This window comes from Panthera tigris, chromosome E1, assembly GCF_018350195.1.
Source record: "Panthera tigris isolate Pti1 chromosome E1, P.tigris_Pti1_mat1.1, whole genome shotgun sequence".
Lineage (NCBI taxonomy): Eukaryota > Metazoa > Chordata > Mammalia > Carnivora > Felidae > Panthera > Panthera tigris.
This window is the reverse complement of record NC_056673.1, coordinates 49,337,616-49,352,252: the sequence shown is the minus strand read 5'-3', so window position 1 is coordinate 49,352,252 and position 14,637 is coordinate 49,337,616. Positions and strand designations below refer to the sequence as shown.

General features: G+C 49.9%; 1 protein-coding gene across 1 annotated transcript in view; it reads left to right on the top strand.

The window, feature by feature from the left end:
• The window catches only part of FAM20A (FAM20A golgi associated secretory pathway pseudokinase), a 49,530-nt gene that overhangs the window by 26,236 nt on the left and 8,657 nt on the right, over positions 1–14,637 (top strand). Inside the window, exons 2-4 of the mRNA XM_042967195.1 lie at positions 10,059–10,243; positions 10,972–11,022; positions 12,557–12,635. Of these exons, the coding sequence (XP_042823129.1) occupies positions 10,059–10,243; positions 10,972–11,022; positions 12,557–12,635 (315 nt within the window). The remainder of the gene's footprint in view (positions 1–10,058; positions 10,244–10,971; positions 11,023–12,556; positions 12,636–14,637) is intronic.

Below are 14,637 nucleotides of genomic sequence, written 5' to 3'. Positions count from 1 at the left end.
AATATGGCAAGAGCAGTAGAAGACACGGGAGTTGTGTGGAAATTTGTGGGTCCGAGAAAGAAAGATCATATCCGGTGGTTGGACCAGGAGAGCCTCAAAGAGGAAGCTCCGTGGGAGTTTAGCCTAGAAGGCTGGGAAGGCATTCTTGAGACAAAGATGTGGAAGGAAGCGTACCACACGAAGGAACAGCATGAGGCGGGAGGAAGGTCTGGGAGCGTTGAACACAGGAGTCAGGTAGGACAGAAAGGGGGCAAAGTCCAAAACCAGGAGGAGAGGCCATCTTGGAGAATGCAAGAGCAAGGGGTCTGGACTGGATGTCGTGGGCAGCGAGGACCTAGCGGAGGGTGTGTAGGAGGGAGAGGCAAACTTGGGAGCTGAGCTCTCCCGTCGGTCTGGCCGTGAGTCAGTCTGCCTGTGGGGGCAGAGGAGGCAGAGGCCGAGGCTGAGTTAGAAGCATCAGGGAAGAGGACATCCCAGGGTCTAGGTGAGAGGCGTGAGGGCAGAGCAGGAAGAGAAGGAAATTCGAGAGGTTGTGGAGGTAAAATTACCGGATTGAGAAATGATTTGCAGGGGAAAGGAGTCGGATGCCTGAGCTTTGCCCCTGGTAACCTCGGGGACGGATAGCTTGCTCCTTGGTTTTGGAGAACAAACAGGGGCCTCAACTCCCCCTGCTGATACCGTGCTGGCTTCTGCACCGGAGTGGCCCGCAGAGAGTATCGTCGTGTGCATACCTGCCCGGCTTGGTGCCACAATTCTTCCAAAGGGGCCGGACCCCAGCGCACAGGGATTGTGTCAGTGTAACAGAGGCACCTAGGCCTTGTTTGGGGGCAGAGGTGGTGAATTCTGTTTTCCCCATTTCCCCCAAACACGGAAATTCAGGCACCAGGGAGGTTTTTCAGGCCTGAAGCCGTGTGGTCAGTGACCGGGAGTCTGGCGAGTTCGCCCAAGCCGCTGAGCACCTTCCAGATCCTTCCTGAACCCTGGGAGGCACAGCTGTCTCCCCGCCTTGCCTGACGCACTCCCAGCACCTGGCTAATTAATACCGCACCCCAGCAGCTGTGCCCTCAGGATCCCAGGAGGAACAAGGGAGGTTGGCACCCTCCACGTGCTCTCAGCCAGTCACCTGCCGAGAAGCAAATGGGAATCCAGGCTCCCGTGTAGCCCAGGGTCCCCAGGCCAGACCCGCCCGTGCACTCAAAAGGTGAAAACCAGCTTCTGTCCCTAATGCCTCGGAGCTACCTTAGCTAGTGCTCGGTGTGCCTACCAAGGGACCGCAGAAGAATTCCGAGGTCCCGTGGATGATGCCTGACCTCGAGAATGTGCCAAAGCATTGCACGTGGAGGTGTCTAATGCAACAGATGACCTAGATGTCACTCCCTTGCTTGCGGGACGTTCCAAGGATTTTGCTCTGGCTTGCAAAGCTGGTTGTTTCTCCTAACCCACTGCAATCGTATTTTTGAAAATTTATTCGCCTGATCACCAGTCTTTTTTTTATGCTTTTTTAATGTTTTTTTTTTGGGGGGGGGTGGGGAGAGAGACAGCGAAAGCAGGGGAGGGGCAGAGAGAGGGAGACAGAGCATCTGAAGGGGGCTCTGCACTAAAAGCAGAGAGCCCGATGCGGGGATCAAACCCACATCTCACGGGGACCGTGAGATCATGACCTGAGCTGAAGTTGGATGCTTAGCAGCCTGAGCCACCCAGGCGCCCCTGACCTCCAGTCTTTGTAAACAGTAAGAATAAGAATAAGAATAAGAATTAAAAAGAGCAACCATTCTTTGAAGCCTTCTCTGTGGCTGCATATTACTGCAGTTAATTTCTTATGATACAATGAGGTAGGTGCCAGGATCCCCATTTTGCACAATGGGTAAACTGAGGCTCAGAGGGCCTAACTTTATTTTTAAGGCCATGCCCTGTCCTCAGTCTTTCCATTAGCAAACTGGGGAGAAGAACGTGTATCTCCTGTGGGGGTCATGGGCCCAGAGGAGGTACTGTGAGTACAGCAATGGCACCTAGTCCTATCCTCAAGGTCACTCCGCTGGTAGGAGGCAGAACCAGGTCTTTGTGACACAAAACTCTGTGTCCTTTTCTATTATTTCACTCCTGATTAGCTCCCGCTCTGCTGCACTGTGCTTATTAATGTCCCTTCTGTGACACGCTCACCTCATTCCAGCAGGGAGAGAGCTTTGCCTTTGTCGTTATTGTCGCCCGAAACAGGCCTCATGTTTTGCTTTTGTGTTTCTTCTTTATTTGCAAGAGTCAAGGGCTTTTGAGATGGCCCTTGAAGGAGTTCCATGGGTGAGGGTTTCCGTCACAATGGATCAAAGCCTTGGAAGTCTCTACAGAAGAGATTTAAGGGGCACCCGGGTGGCTCAGTCGGCTAAGCGTCCGACTTCGGCGCAGGTCGTGATCTCATAGTTCGTGAGTTCGAGCCCCACGTCGGGCTCTGTGCTGACATCTCAGAGCCTGGAGCCTGCTTCGGATTCTGTGTCTCCCTCTCTCTCTGCCCCTCCCCCCACACTCTCTCCCTCCCTCTTTCTCTCTCTCTCTCAAAAATAAATAAGACATTAGAACACAACCAACCAACCAAACCAATAATTCTGAGTCTGGAAATGAAGCAAGGATGTTGAGTAATAATGAAGATTATTGAGAAAAGCATCTCTCCTGTTGTCTACGTATAAGATGGGGTTGAGGGAGTGGTTGTGTTTACAGTAAAAACAAAAAAAGTCCCTAATAATTGTGGACGTGGGGAATGAATTCCAGAGCCCTGACTGGAACCTGGAGGTTAGATGAGATGGCCGAGCTCCAGCCCTCTGCGGTGTGGGGCCGCATAGCAGGGAGCTGATCCCATTTGCCAAAACCAGAGCGAGTGCGCAACGCCCCAGGAGGGAGGTGTCGCGAAGGGCAGATGGGGGGAACCCAGCCCAGAGCTGCTAGATGACGGGACTTGTTCCATTCAGATGCCTGCAAAGTCCAAGCATGGAGGCTGCACCCAGGTACTCAACCAAGACAAGCAGATGTACACACGCGCGCACACACACACACACTCACTCACATACACACATATATACACACTCACATACACTCACATATACACACTCACATATACACACTCGCACACACACATATACTCACACTCACATTCACACACATACACACTCATATTCACACACTCACACTCATATACACACTCACATACACACATTCACATATGAACACTCACACTCACATACAAACTCATATACACACTCGCACACACATATACTCACATACACTCATATACACACATATACACACTCACATATACACACTCGCACACACACATATACTCACACTCACATTCACACACACACTCACATATTCACACACTCACACTCATATACACACTCATACACACACATTCACATATGAACACACTCACACACATATACACACTCGCACACACATATACTCACACTCATATACACACTCACATATGCACACACATACTGACATTCACATACACATATACACACTCACATACACTCACATATACACACACTCACATATACACACTCGCACACACATACTCACACATTCACACACTCACATATTCACACACTCACACTCATATACACACATACACACTCATACACACACATTCACATATGAACACACACACACTCATACACACTCACATATACACACTCGCACACACATATACTCACATACACTCATATACACACTCACATATGCACACACATATACTGACACATACACATACACACTCACATACACTCACATATACACACACTCACATATACACACTCACACACACATATACTCACATATGCTCATATACACACACTCATACACACTCACATATGCACACACATATACTGACACATACACATACTCACATATACACACTCACACACACATATACTCACATACGCTCATATACACACACTCATACACACTCACATATGCACACACACATATTCATACTCACGTATTCACACACACATATACACACATATGCACACACACACACATACACTCACACTCACATACACACACTGGCATATACACACTCATATTCACACATTCACATACACACACTCACACACACATACCTTTTTTTTTGTCTATTTATTTATTTTGAGAGAAAGAGAGAAACTGAGCAGAGGAGGGGCAGAGAAAGAGGGAGAGAGAGAATCCCAAGCAGGCTCCGCGCTGTCCCACGCAGGGCTCGAACTCACGAACCCTGAGATCACGGCCTGAGCCAAAAACCAAGGGGGGACACTTAACCGACTAAGCCACCCAGGCGCTATATCTTTTCAAAAACATAATGGGATTTACTCTTGCCATATTGATTGACCTGCTTTTTTTAGAAGACGACTATCCCTTTTTTTCTAAGTGTAACAAACAGGAAAGAACGCAGGTAACCCCCCCTTCCCCACACCCCGCCCCACGCTCACCGCTTTCATGCTTGCCACTGACAACCGTGATCAGAGTGCAGGCTGGCGGTGTGCCTTTTGGGGTTAAAAAAAAGGGGCGCCGGGGTGGATCAGTCGGTTAAGTGCCAGCTGGGCTCAGGTCACGATCTCGCGGTTCGTGGGTTCGAGCCCCCGCGTCGGGCTCCGTGATGACAGCTCCGAGCCTGGAGCCTGCTTCGGATTCTCTGTCTCCCTCTCTCTGTCTGCCCCTCCCTGGCTCATGATCTCTCTCTCTCAAAAATAAACGGAAGGAAGGAAGGAAGAAAGGAAAAGATATTACCCTTAACAGCCCTAATTTAATCATTCAAAACAAACAAAAAAGCAGTAGGAAGGATACCCTTTCTTTCCCGCCCCACCTTCTCCCCAGGCTATGGCACTGGCTCTGGCGAGGGCAGGATGACAAGCCAGAGAGCCAACTGTCCCCACCTAGCAGTAAATGTGGATGCTTTAAAGAGGAATTTGTCCTCGTCCAGAAGTTGCACTCAATTTGCCACATGTGTTTTTCCTTCTCTGGACTCTGCCTCCCCGCCTGCTGCTGCGGCTGGAACCCATCAGTTTGGAGCGCCCCGCCCCCCCAACCCTGTGCCCGGAGCAACCCGCCCCCCCCAACCCTGTGCCCGGAGCGCCCCACCCCACGGACCCTGTGCCCAGACCCCCCTCGGCCAGGCTCTTCCTCCTAACTTGCTCTGGGCGCTGCTCCGATTCAGGGTGACTAGCTTAGCTCCGGCCTGTGCAATCTTTCCACCAGACTCCCAAGAGAGGCCAGCAGGCCACTGAGATTGAGCCGCAGAGTCTGGCCTGACTAGTCGCTAAAATAAAAATAAATGTTAATAACGTAAGGAAAAGTTGGCGGGAGGCCTACAGCCCTGGTCAACAATGCGTCCTTTCCCCTGATTGTCATAAATCATAAGACACGGGTCATGTTGAAGAACGATCACAGTGGCTCACATCTCCCCGCACCCCGGGCTGGATGGCTGCCAACGGCTTGCTGTCTCCGGCAAGAGGTCTCAGCCGTCTTTGTCTCTTCTGCTCTTGCAGACCAAAGTCTTAAAATAACAGAGTTCCCTCGCCTTGTCTGCTCTGTGCTCGGACTTCCCCACAGCTACACGGCCGGGGGGACAGGGTGTCTTAAAACAACCCTGCGCTGACTCAGGTCACATCTGCATCTGCTTTAATGGCAAAGGGCACTGAACACGGGTGGGGTGCTATTTTGTTATTTTGTTGTTGTTGCTGTTGTTGTTCTAGCTTTAGTGGGGTGTAATCAACAAGTGGGGTGTAATCGACAAAGCCTATATGTGTGTAAGGTGCAGAGCTTCATATTTCAATACATTGTTAAATAATTCACTATGCAGCCAATGAACTTATCCATCACCTTACATAGTTACCTTGTGTGTGTGTGCGCGCGCGTGTGCGTGTGCGTGTGTGCACGCACGTAGCGAGAACACTTAAAATCGATATTCTTAGCCTATGTCAAGCGTGCACTAGAGTATCCTTAACTGTGGTGACACTGCCGGGTATTAAATCTGCAGAATTTAACGCATCCTGTAACTGAAACTTTGTAGCCTTTGACTAAGCTCTCCCCAGTGCTCCTTCCTCTCAGCCCCTGCAACTACCTTCCCACCCTCTCTGCTGCAATGAATGAGTTGGGACTGTGTTAAATTCCATATATGAGTGAGCTCGCGCAGTGTCGCCTGCCTGTGTCCGGCTTCTTTCACTTCGCACAGTGTCCTCCGGGCCTCATCCAGAAGTTCGTCCACGGGCAGGATCTTCTTTGTTAAGGCTGAATAATATTCCGTGGTGCAGATATACCACACGCCCTTTACCTAGTTATCCACTGACAGGCATAGAAGTTGCTTCCGTGTCTCTTGCGAATAAAAACCACAGTGAACGCGGGAGCACAGGCGTCTCTTCAAGTACGGGCTTCGTTCCCTTTTTACATATACCCAGCCTACACAGGATGTTTTAAATTTTTTTGTAATTTTTTTAACTGTTTATTTATCTTGAAGGAGAGAGAGAGAGCATGAGCAGGGGAGGGGCAGAGAGAGAGGGAGACAGAGAATCTGAAGCAGGCTCCAGGCTCTGAGCTGTCAGCATAGAGCCCGACGAGGGGCTCGAACCCACGAGTGGCGAGATCATGACCTGAGCTGAAGTCGGACGCTCAGCCGACTGAGCCACCCAGGCACCCTGGGGATGTTTTAAATCTTATGTCAACATGTTTTAAAAAGGAGATTATACATTGTGATCAGAATCTGGATTTTTAGGGGCACTTGGGTGGCTCAATCGGCTAAATGTCTGACTCTTGATTTCCACCTCAGGTCATGATCCCAGAATCATGAGAGGGAGCCCCGCATCAGGCTTGGCACCACAGTGCAGAGCCTGCTTAAGATAGTCTTGGGGCGCCTGGGTGGCTCAGTCGGTTAAGCGACCGACTTAGGCTCAGGTCATGATTTCGCGGTCAGTGAGTTCAAGCCCCACGTCAGGCTCTGTGCTGACAGCTCAGAGCCTGGAGCCTGTTTCGGATTCTGTGTCTCCCTCTCTCTGACCCTCCCCTGTTCATGCTCTGTCTCGCTCTGTCTCAAAAATAAATAAACGTTTAAAAAAAAAAAAAAGATTCTCTCTCTCTCTCTCTCTCTCTCTCCCCCACTTGCTTGTGCACACTCTCTCTAAAAAAAAAAAAAAAAGAAAGAAAAAGAAAAAAATATCTGGATTCTTAGCTTCTCTTGAAAACTCAGAATAAAAGATTTCTCAGGAAAATGTAAGTTTCCTGACAACAAACGCTTTGTTTTGTACACAGCCTTAGTTTCAGTATGTAGATCAGTGTCTAGCAGTCAATAAATGTTTGATGAATGAATAAATAAATGAACAATGACAAGACATGACTACTGTTAGCTGAAACTTAATGGCAGCTGTCCCCTTTAGATGGGGAGTGTGCTCTCCCTTGCATGTCGAGTAAGTGTGCCCTACGGATGAGTTAAGGGTGGAGAAATGAAGCTCATACTTTTATGGGCTGAATGCTTGTGAGTCCCCTGCACCCACCCACCCCCACCACCAAATTCATATGTCAAAGCCCTAACTTCCACGGCCACGGTATTTGGAGGTGGGGGTCTTTGGAAAACAATGAGGTTTAGATGAGGTCATGAGGGTAGAGGCCCACGACGGGATTAGTATCCTTACAAGAAGAGAACGAGAGGTTCCCCTCTCTCCACGTGAAGACACAGCGAGAGGGTGGCCATCTGCAAGTCAAGAAGTAAAAACCCTCATCCAGGGCTCAATCTGGGGGCGCCTGGGTGGCTCGGTCAGTTAAGTGGCTGACTCTTGATTTCCGCTCAGGTCACAACCTCAAGGTTCATGAGTTCGAGCCCCACGATGGGCTCTGCCCTGACAGTGTGGAACCTGCTTGGGATTCCCTGTCTTCCTCTCTCTCTCTGCCCCTCCCCTGCTCCTACATGTTCTCTCTCTCTCTCTCTCTCTCTCTCAAAATAAATAAATAAATATTTTCTTAAAAAAAGAACTGAATCTGCCCATACCTTAATCTTGGACTTGCCAGCCTGTAGAACTGCAAGAAACCGACATCCGTTGGCTAAGCCACCTGGTCTGCAGAATTTTGTTACGGTGGCCAGAGGGGGCCAATATACACACACTGCCGCCAGGTACTTATCTTAGCCCCCCCCCGGAGAGGCTGATAAAGGAGAAAATGGAAACGCATAGCTCTGCCTGACGGATGTGAGCCTAATTGAATTCTGTAGATGGGTAGAAACGTGTCCAGAAAGGAAGTTCCATCCATGTAGAGTTACCTCGCCATCCGCACCCCTTCTCTCTCCTGACCTCCTGGCTGGGGTTGAGGAAAGCCTTCTGGAATGGACCTTCCTGGAGACTGGCCGCAAACATTGTAAATGGGCAAGTACCGTGGACCGATTTGTGTCCCCCCCCCCCCAAGATTCCTACATAGAGTGGGCCCTAATTCAATAGGGCTGGTGTCCTTATGAGAGCAGGAGACGCGAGGGATGCTCGCACACAGAGAGAAGACAACGTGAGGAAGAAAGAAGGAGGCCGTCCCCGAGGCCGAGAGAAAGCGAGAGGGGGCGCAGGCGAAATCAAAACGTGGCCACATTTTGATCTTGGACTTCAGCCTCCAGAAGCGTGCGAAAATAAATGCCTGCTGTTGACTCTCCCGGTCAGTGGTATTTTATTTGGGCATCTGAGCTAAGACAGTGGGTCAGGGTTCATTAGCAATGTGGACACAGTGCCTAAAATACACAAAAGCTTTTCAAACGCGGCAGGACCTGAACAAAGAAAATGTGTTGGCTCGAAAAGGAGAACTCCGAAATCAAAATGAATTCATATGTAATTAAATGTTTTTACAAAACAGTGAGTCAGTGTTGACTCGGCTACATTACCGGATGCTTTATTCTTAACAGAATTCGCAACGACAGAATTCAGAAATCAAAAATCATAGCAAAAAAAATGTTTTAAAAACCCATACCAACCCATCACAGACCTCAGAGGTGTGGTATCAGCTTGAGAAATATGCACATAGAGGAGCACCATTTTCCTGCCCCCAAAAATCCCACGTTCCCCTGCAGTCAGCGTCTCCTCGCCAGGTGACATCATGCTAATTTGCTCTGCTTTCCAAATGGAAGCCTTCACCTTTTTATTCAACCATCTGTCGAAATAATGCCTCCCTCTCTAATCCTTAGATACACCTGTCTCCCGCCGGCCTCTCCTCGCGCACCCCTGTAATACCCCATTCAATCCAAACGCCCCCCATTCGTTACGATTCAGCTGAAGTCCACCTTCCTCCCCGATTGTCTTCCTCTGACCAGTCTTTCCCTTCTCCAAAATATTGGGAGCGAGGGGGTAGTCTGAACCACATATCTAGCAGTCAACTTATAACTGCCTTCTTTTTGGCTCCGATGATTTCACAGACCTACAACTTGTCTCCCAAACTAGACTCTTGGCCTCCGTAGGGCACTGGCATTGGTTTTTATTTGTACCCTGGTAGAAAAGGCTCTTGAGTGGGCCAACAGTAAATGGCTAATTAATTCTTCTTTTCCTATATGACTCATCGTTTAATCTATTGTCTAATCTATCTCTACTTAAGGGATCCTTGCCCTCCATTCACTTCCTTCTCTCCAAACGTCAGAAAATAGTGGGGAAATATAACATACAGACTTCTTCCATGGAAAAGTGCACAGGAGAGGCCCAGAACACCTCCCCGAGATCCCCAGTTATAGGAAGTCCCCAATTTTACTCGTCATCATCTACTCTTTTCCTCTGCCGTGGTTGTCATAGTTTATAGTTAGGTATTTGTGTGTTTGTGTATGACACTGTGTAACCATGCACCTGTTGTACTCGCTAGATTGTAAGCCCTCAGAGGGCAAGGAAGGCGTGTGCCCGTTTTGCTCCCCCCACCCCCCGCCATGGTATCCTAAGCACAGCAAAAGGCTGGGTACACAGTGGGCACTTAATACTGCTGCTGAAGGAATGAAAGAATGAATAGAGAGCCCAGACACGGTGCTTTCACAAGTCTCTGCGTTCTCGTAGCCCAACCGAAACAGAACAAAACTCTCTCTGCTCTTTCAGGCGGCACAAGATGTACCAAGAACAGCTCAACCTTACCTCCCTGGACTCGCCACTACAGCTCCAACTTGACGCCAGCTGGATCCAGTTCCACCTGGGGATCAGCCGCCACGGGCTGTACCCCCGGTCCAGCCCTGTCGTCCGCCAACTCCTCCAGGACATGAGGCGCTCTCCCACCATCAGCGCTGGTGAGACTCACAGGGTCGCCTTGTGGGACGCCTTGACTTTCTCCCAGAGAAGCTGCGTAAACCATGTCAGGCTGGGCTCTAGCGTGAAATCTTAAAGGGTTGACTCTGACACCTGATAGGTAAGAAGAAGAAAAGGCTAGCCATTGATCCTTTCCCCCTTTGAAAGACCTCTTTTCATTCTAATCTCCTCACCACCCCATCAGAGAGCCCTAAGAGTTTCCACACACTTAAAGGATGGTGGTTTTGCTACCATTTATTGCATGCTCCTTTGGAACCTGTCAACGATCTTTCATACAGTGACTACGTGACATAGACCTTATCATGGCCATTTTACAGGCGGGGAAACTGAGACTCAGAGAGGTTAATCAGCTCAGCCAAAGACCCCGTGGTGGCGTTGGGATTCAAACACAGACCTGCTGTGTCCCAGGTCTGGGCTCTCAAGCACTCCAACAGTCCAGTTTCTAGAAGACCAAACTAGCATCCTTCACTCACCCAGGCGCTGCTCGAGTACCCGCTGAAGGGCTAGAGGGCACGGGCCCTGGCATGGAGCAGGGTGGAGGCTGCAGCCAGCTGGGGCCACGGGACGTGCCCTGCTGAGTGGGCAAGGGCCCCCTGGGCCGCCTCACCGTCTCCCCCACTGCGGTCTAAACCAGAGTCGAGGCCCCTGTGTGGTGGGCTTTTCCAGGAACAAGCCTGGATGTTCTCACTGCCCTTTTCCTTCTTTGCAGATTACAGTCAGGACGAGAAAGCCCTGCTTGGGGCTTGTGACTGCACCCAGAGTAAGTGGCCCGGCCCCGCCTCTGTCCAGCCCCCTCCCCTCCACAGCCCTGTGAACCCCAAGATTTGGCAACAACAGAGGGGGCCCATCATCCACTCCGTGGTCCACTTCTGGTCGGAAGTTGGAGCATGACTCTCTCTGCCTAATCTCTGAGAACGCAACATTTTTCCCCACCCACCCACACAAAAGAAAAGAAAAGAAGAGGGACAGTTACCAGGCCCCGCTGGTGAGCCTGGGGTCCCTGCATCATCAAGGAGCTTGCTAGGAATGCAAAATGTCGGGGTGCCTGGGTGGCTCAGTCAGTTAAGCATCCAACCATTGATCTCAGCTCAGGCCTCGATCTCAGGGTTGTGAGTTCAAGCCCCAGCTGGGCTCTGCGCTGGGCCCGAAGCCTGCTTAAAAAAAATAAAAATAGAAAAGGGATGCAAAATTTCCGTCCCCACTCTGCTTTTGTGAATCGGAATCTGGAAATTAACATCGTCGGTTCTCAAGCTGGCCCCGTACTAGAGTTGCCCGGAGAGTTTTAAAAGGTACCGTGTACTGGCCTCCCCCCCACAGGAGATTTTAATTCAGTTGTATGGGGTGATCCCCAGGCAGCAGAATTTTGAAGCCCTCCGGGTGCTTCTAATGTACCCAAAGTTGAGACCCACTGGGGTAAATGATGAAAAGAATCAAAAAGATAAATGTGAGCTATAGCCCCTCCCAGGGTGCTATGAATTGGGTACAGGCGTGCCTGGACACCGGAATCCCCAGCCCTCAGCGTGGGCAGGTCTGGGCCGGACACTGAGGCCCACAGGCCAGTCACCGCCAGCGATGAGTAACCTCACGCGTTGACGGCAATACTTACCCAACAGGGAAATTCCCGTGTAAGTCATGATGTGACAAAGGTTTGGAAGAAAGTTTGTAGGGCCCGGGGCTCCCCTTTCCTTTAGTTTAGCACCTGCCCTTTGCCATTTTATAGAAGACAAAGTTTGAGCAAGTCGTTGTCCCAATCGTCACGGGGCTTATAGCAAGGCCAGGATGGGGCAAAGCGTGTGAAGGGCTCCATGACATCCCTGGAGGCAGCACCCAGCTCAGGGTGACGGAGGTGCCCCCGCAGGTGTCTTACTCACCAGACCTGTCTCACCCAGGTATGCAGTGTTGAACGGAAGGAGATGTAGATAAACTCGCCCAGTGCAATGTAACAGGTGGCACAACCAGAATCCATTGGGACGGAGGTACAAAGAGGAAGACAGTGGTTCTTCTTAGGAAAACGTTTTCTGGGGTTTGCAGTGAGTGTCTGTCCGGGGAATCCCGCATTGTCTGCCCTGTTCCCACAACAGCAGAAAAAGTAATGCCTTGAGCCCCTGGATCCACTCTCCGTGGCCTGACATGCTAGGCCTTACCCTGCAAGGTTTTGAAAGCAAACGCTAGGCTTCGGGGTCATATTAAGGGCCAAGAGAAGAAATCAGCTGGGTTTATTGAGTGAACAAAGGCTCACAGCCCCAAGGTTAGGCCCAGAAGGATTGCTAACTCCCCGCTTCTCCCCCTTACAGTTGTGAAACCCAGTGGGGTCCACCTCAAGCTGGTTCTGAGGTTCTCAGACTTCGGGAAGGCCATGTTCAAACCCATGAGGTAAGTGACTGCCTTCCTCACCTCCACGTCCAGCTGTGGCAGCCGTAAGGGAGTTTTGACCAAAAATTAATAAATGTGGGCTAAAATCTTCAAGCTAGTCCTTTATGGGCTCTCTTGGGGGCAGTCTGCCCAAGCGTATAACTGATTTTAGTGGTCATGAAAAACAGTAAAAGGCAGTCTTGATCAGGTCGTTGCTTGTATCTAGGCCACATGCTTTCCCTGATTGGCTCTTGGGTCATCAATAGGCTTATGGGCCAGGTACTGTCACAGAGGGGCCACCTTGCCCCAACCTCCCTGCTGCAAGCAGCGGAACTGGGATTCAAACCCAGACGGCTGGCTTGCAGAATTCCCACTGCACCTCTATACTTGATCCCCACTTTTGTTTCCAGGCCCAGGACCCTCACAAAGTCTACTTTATAGATGACTGAAAAACTAGACAATGAAGAAAGGGTACTAGGGAGGCAATTACACCTTTACGCTAATTTCTGTTTTATTCCTAACAACAGCACATACATGTCTTTAAAATACTGTGGCACAGATGTGTGGGCGAAATACTATGCAGTCTACAGACAGAGCTTGGTGTGCGTATGGATTCCTCGCCCCAAAGGGTCTATAGCTCAAAGACTGGGGACTTTTGAGGTGACACTGTCCCTCCTGCAGATGACACGCACAAGGGAAAATGGCCCAAGACGGGTTCCCGTTACCCAGGTCACGCTTTCTGCCAGAAGGCACTGTCTTCCGGGGGATCCAATTAGACTGACTTAGAGTCCAAACCTTCTGGCAACGGACAGGCCTTAGTACCTGCATTGCTTTGGCAAAACACCCCTTTAAAGAGAGCTTCTGTGTACACTGGGATCACTTGGGGACCCTTAAACATCCTGATGCCTGGGTGGCTCAGTCGGTTCAGTGTCTCACTTCAGCTCAGATCACAGTCTCACGGTTCCTGACTTCGAGCCCCGCGTCGGGCTCTGTGCTGACCGCTCAGAGCCTGGAGCCTGTTTCAGATTCTGTGTCTCCCTCTCTCTCTGATCCTCCCCCGTTCATGCTGTGTCTCTCTCTGTCTCAAAAATAAATAAATAAATAGCCTGATGCCTGAGTCCCACCCTCCGGGAGTCCACTAGGACTGGTCTGGGAGCTCCCCCTGTGATCCCAAGGCCAGACGACCTTGGGAACCGCTGCTACATAAGGGGATCCTCCATTGCTCCCGTGTGAGAACCCAAACACCTAGTTATTTGATCAATTTCAACCTGTAACTTATCAGAGAGGCACATGAAACAAGTGAATGTCTGCCTATGTTTAATTTATTGATGAAAAAGACCCCATCCTATAAAACGATACGTAGATTCATAGAAATCTTGCCTGTTCCTTCCAGACTCTTTCCTCGCTCATCCAAAAAAATTTTATTTATTCATTTTGAGAGAGAGAGACAGAGAGTGCGAGCAAGGGACGGGCAGAGAGAGAGGGAGAGAGAATCCCAAGCAGGCTCCACGCTGTCAGCACAGAGCCCAACATGGGGCTCGATCCCACGAACTGTGAGATCATGACCTGAGTCAAAATCAAGAGTCAGATGCTTAACCAACTGCGTTGGTTAAGCCCCAGTGAACCATCACTCATCCAAATGCTTAATGTCAATCATCATCGTCACCAGGGTCAAGTTGGGGGCCAATGTTGAAAGAATGTTAAGTTCTACACCCATCACTGCCACCAGTCTGTTTTAAGCAGTTCTGTCGGTAATAAAACCCAACGCAGAATGGAGGCAGCTCTGCTGAAGGAGTCTATCCCCGACAAAATAAGAGGAGGCTGTGTCATTTGAGAACAGGCAAGGAATCAAGTATAGAGAAGTTCACTTTTCTGAGGGACAGTTTTGGGAGGGGATCTCATCTCATATTCAGGCATATAAAATACTGGGGGGAAATTGTGTTCCTTTTTTTTTTTTTTTTTTTAACGTTTATTTATTTTTGAGACAGAGAGAGACAGAGCATGAACGGGGGAGGGGCAGAGA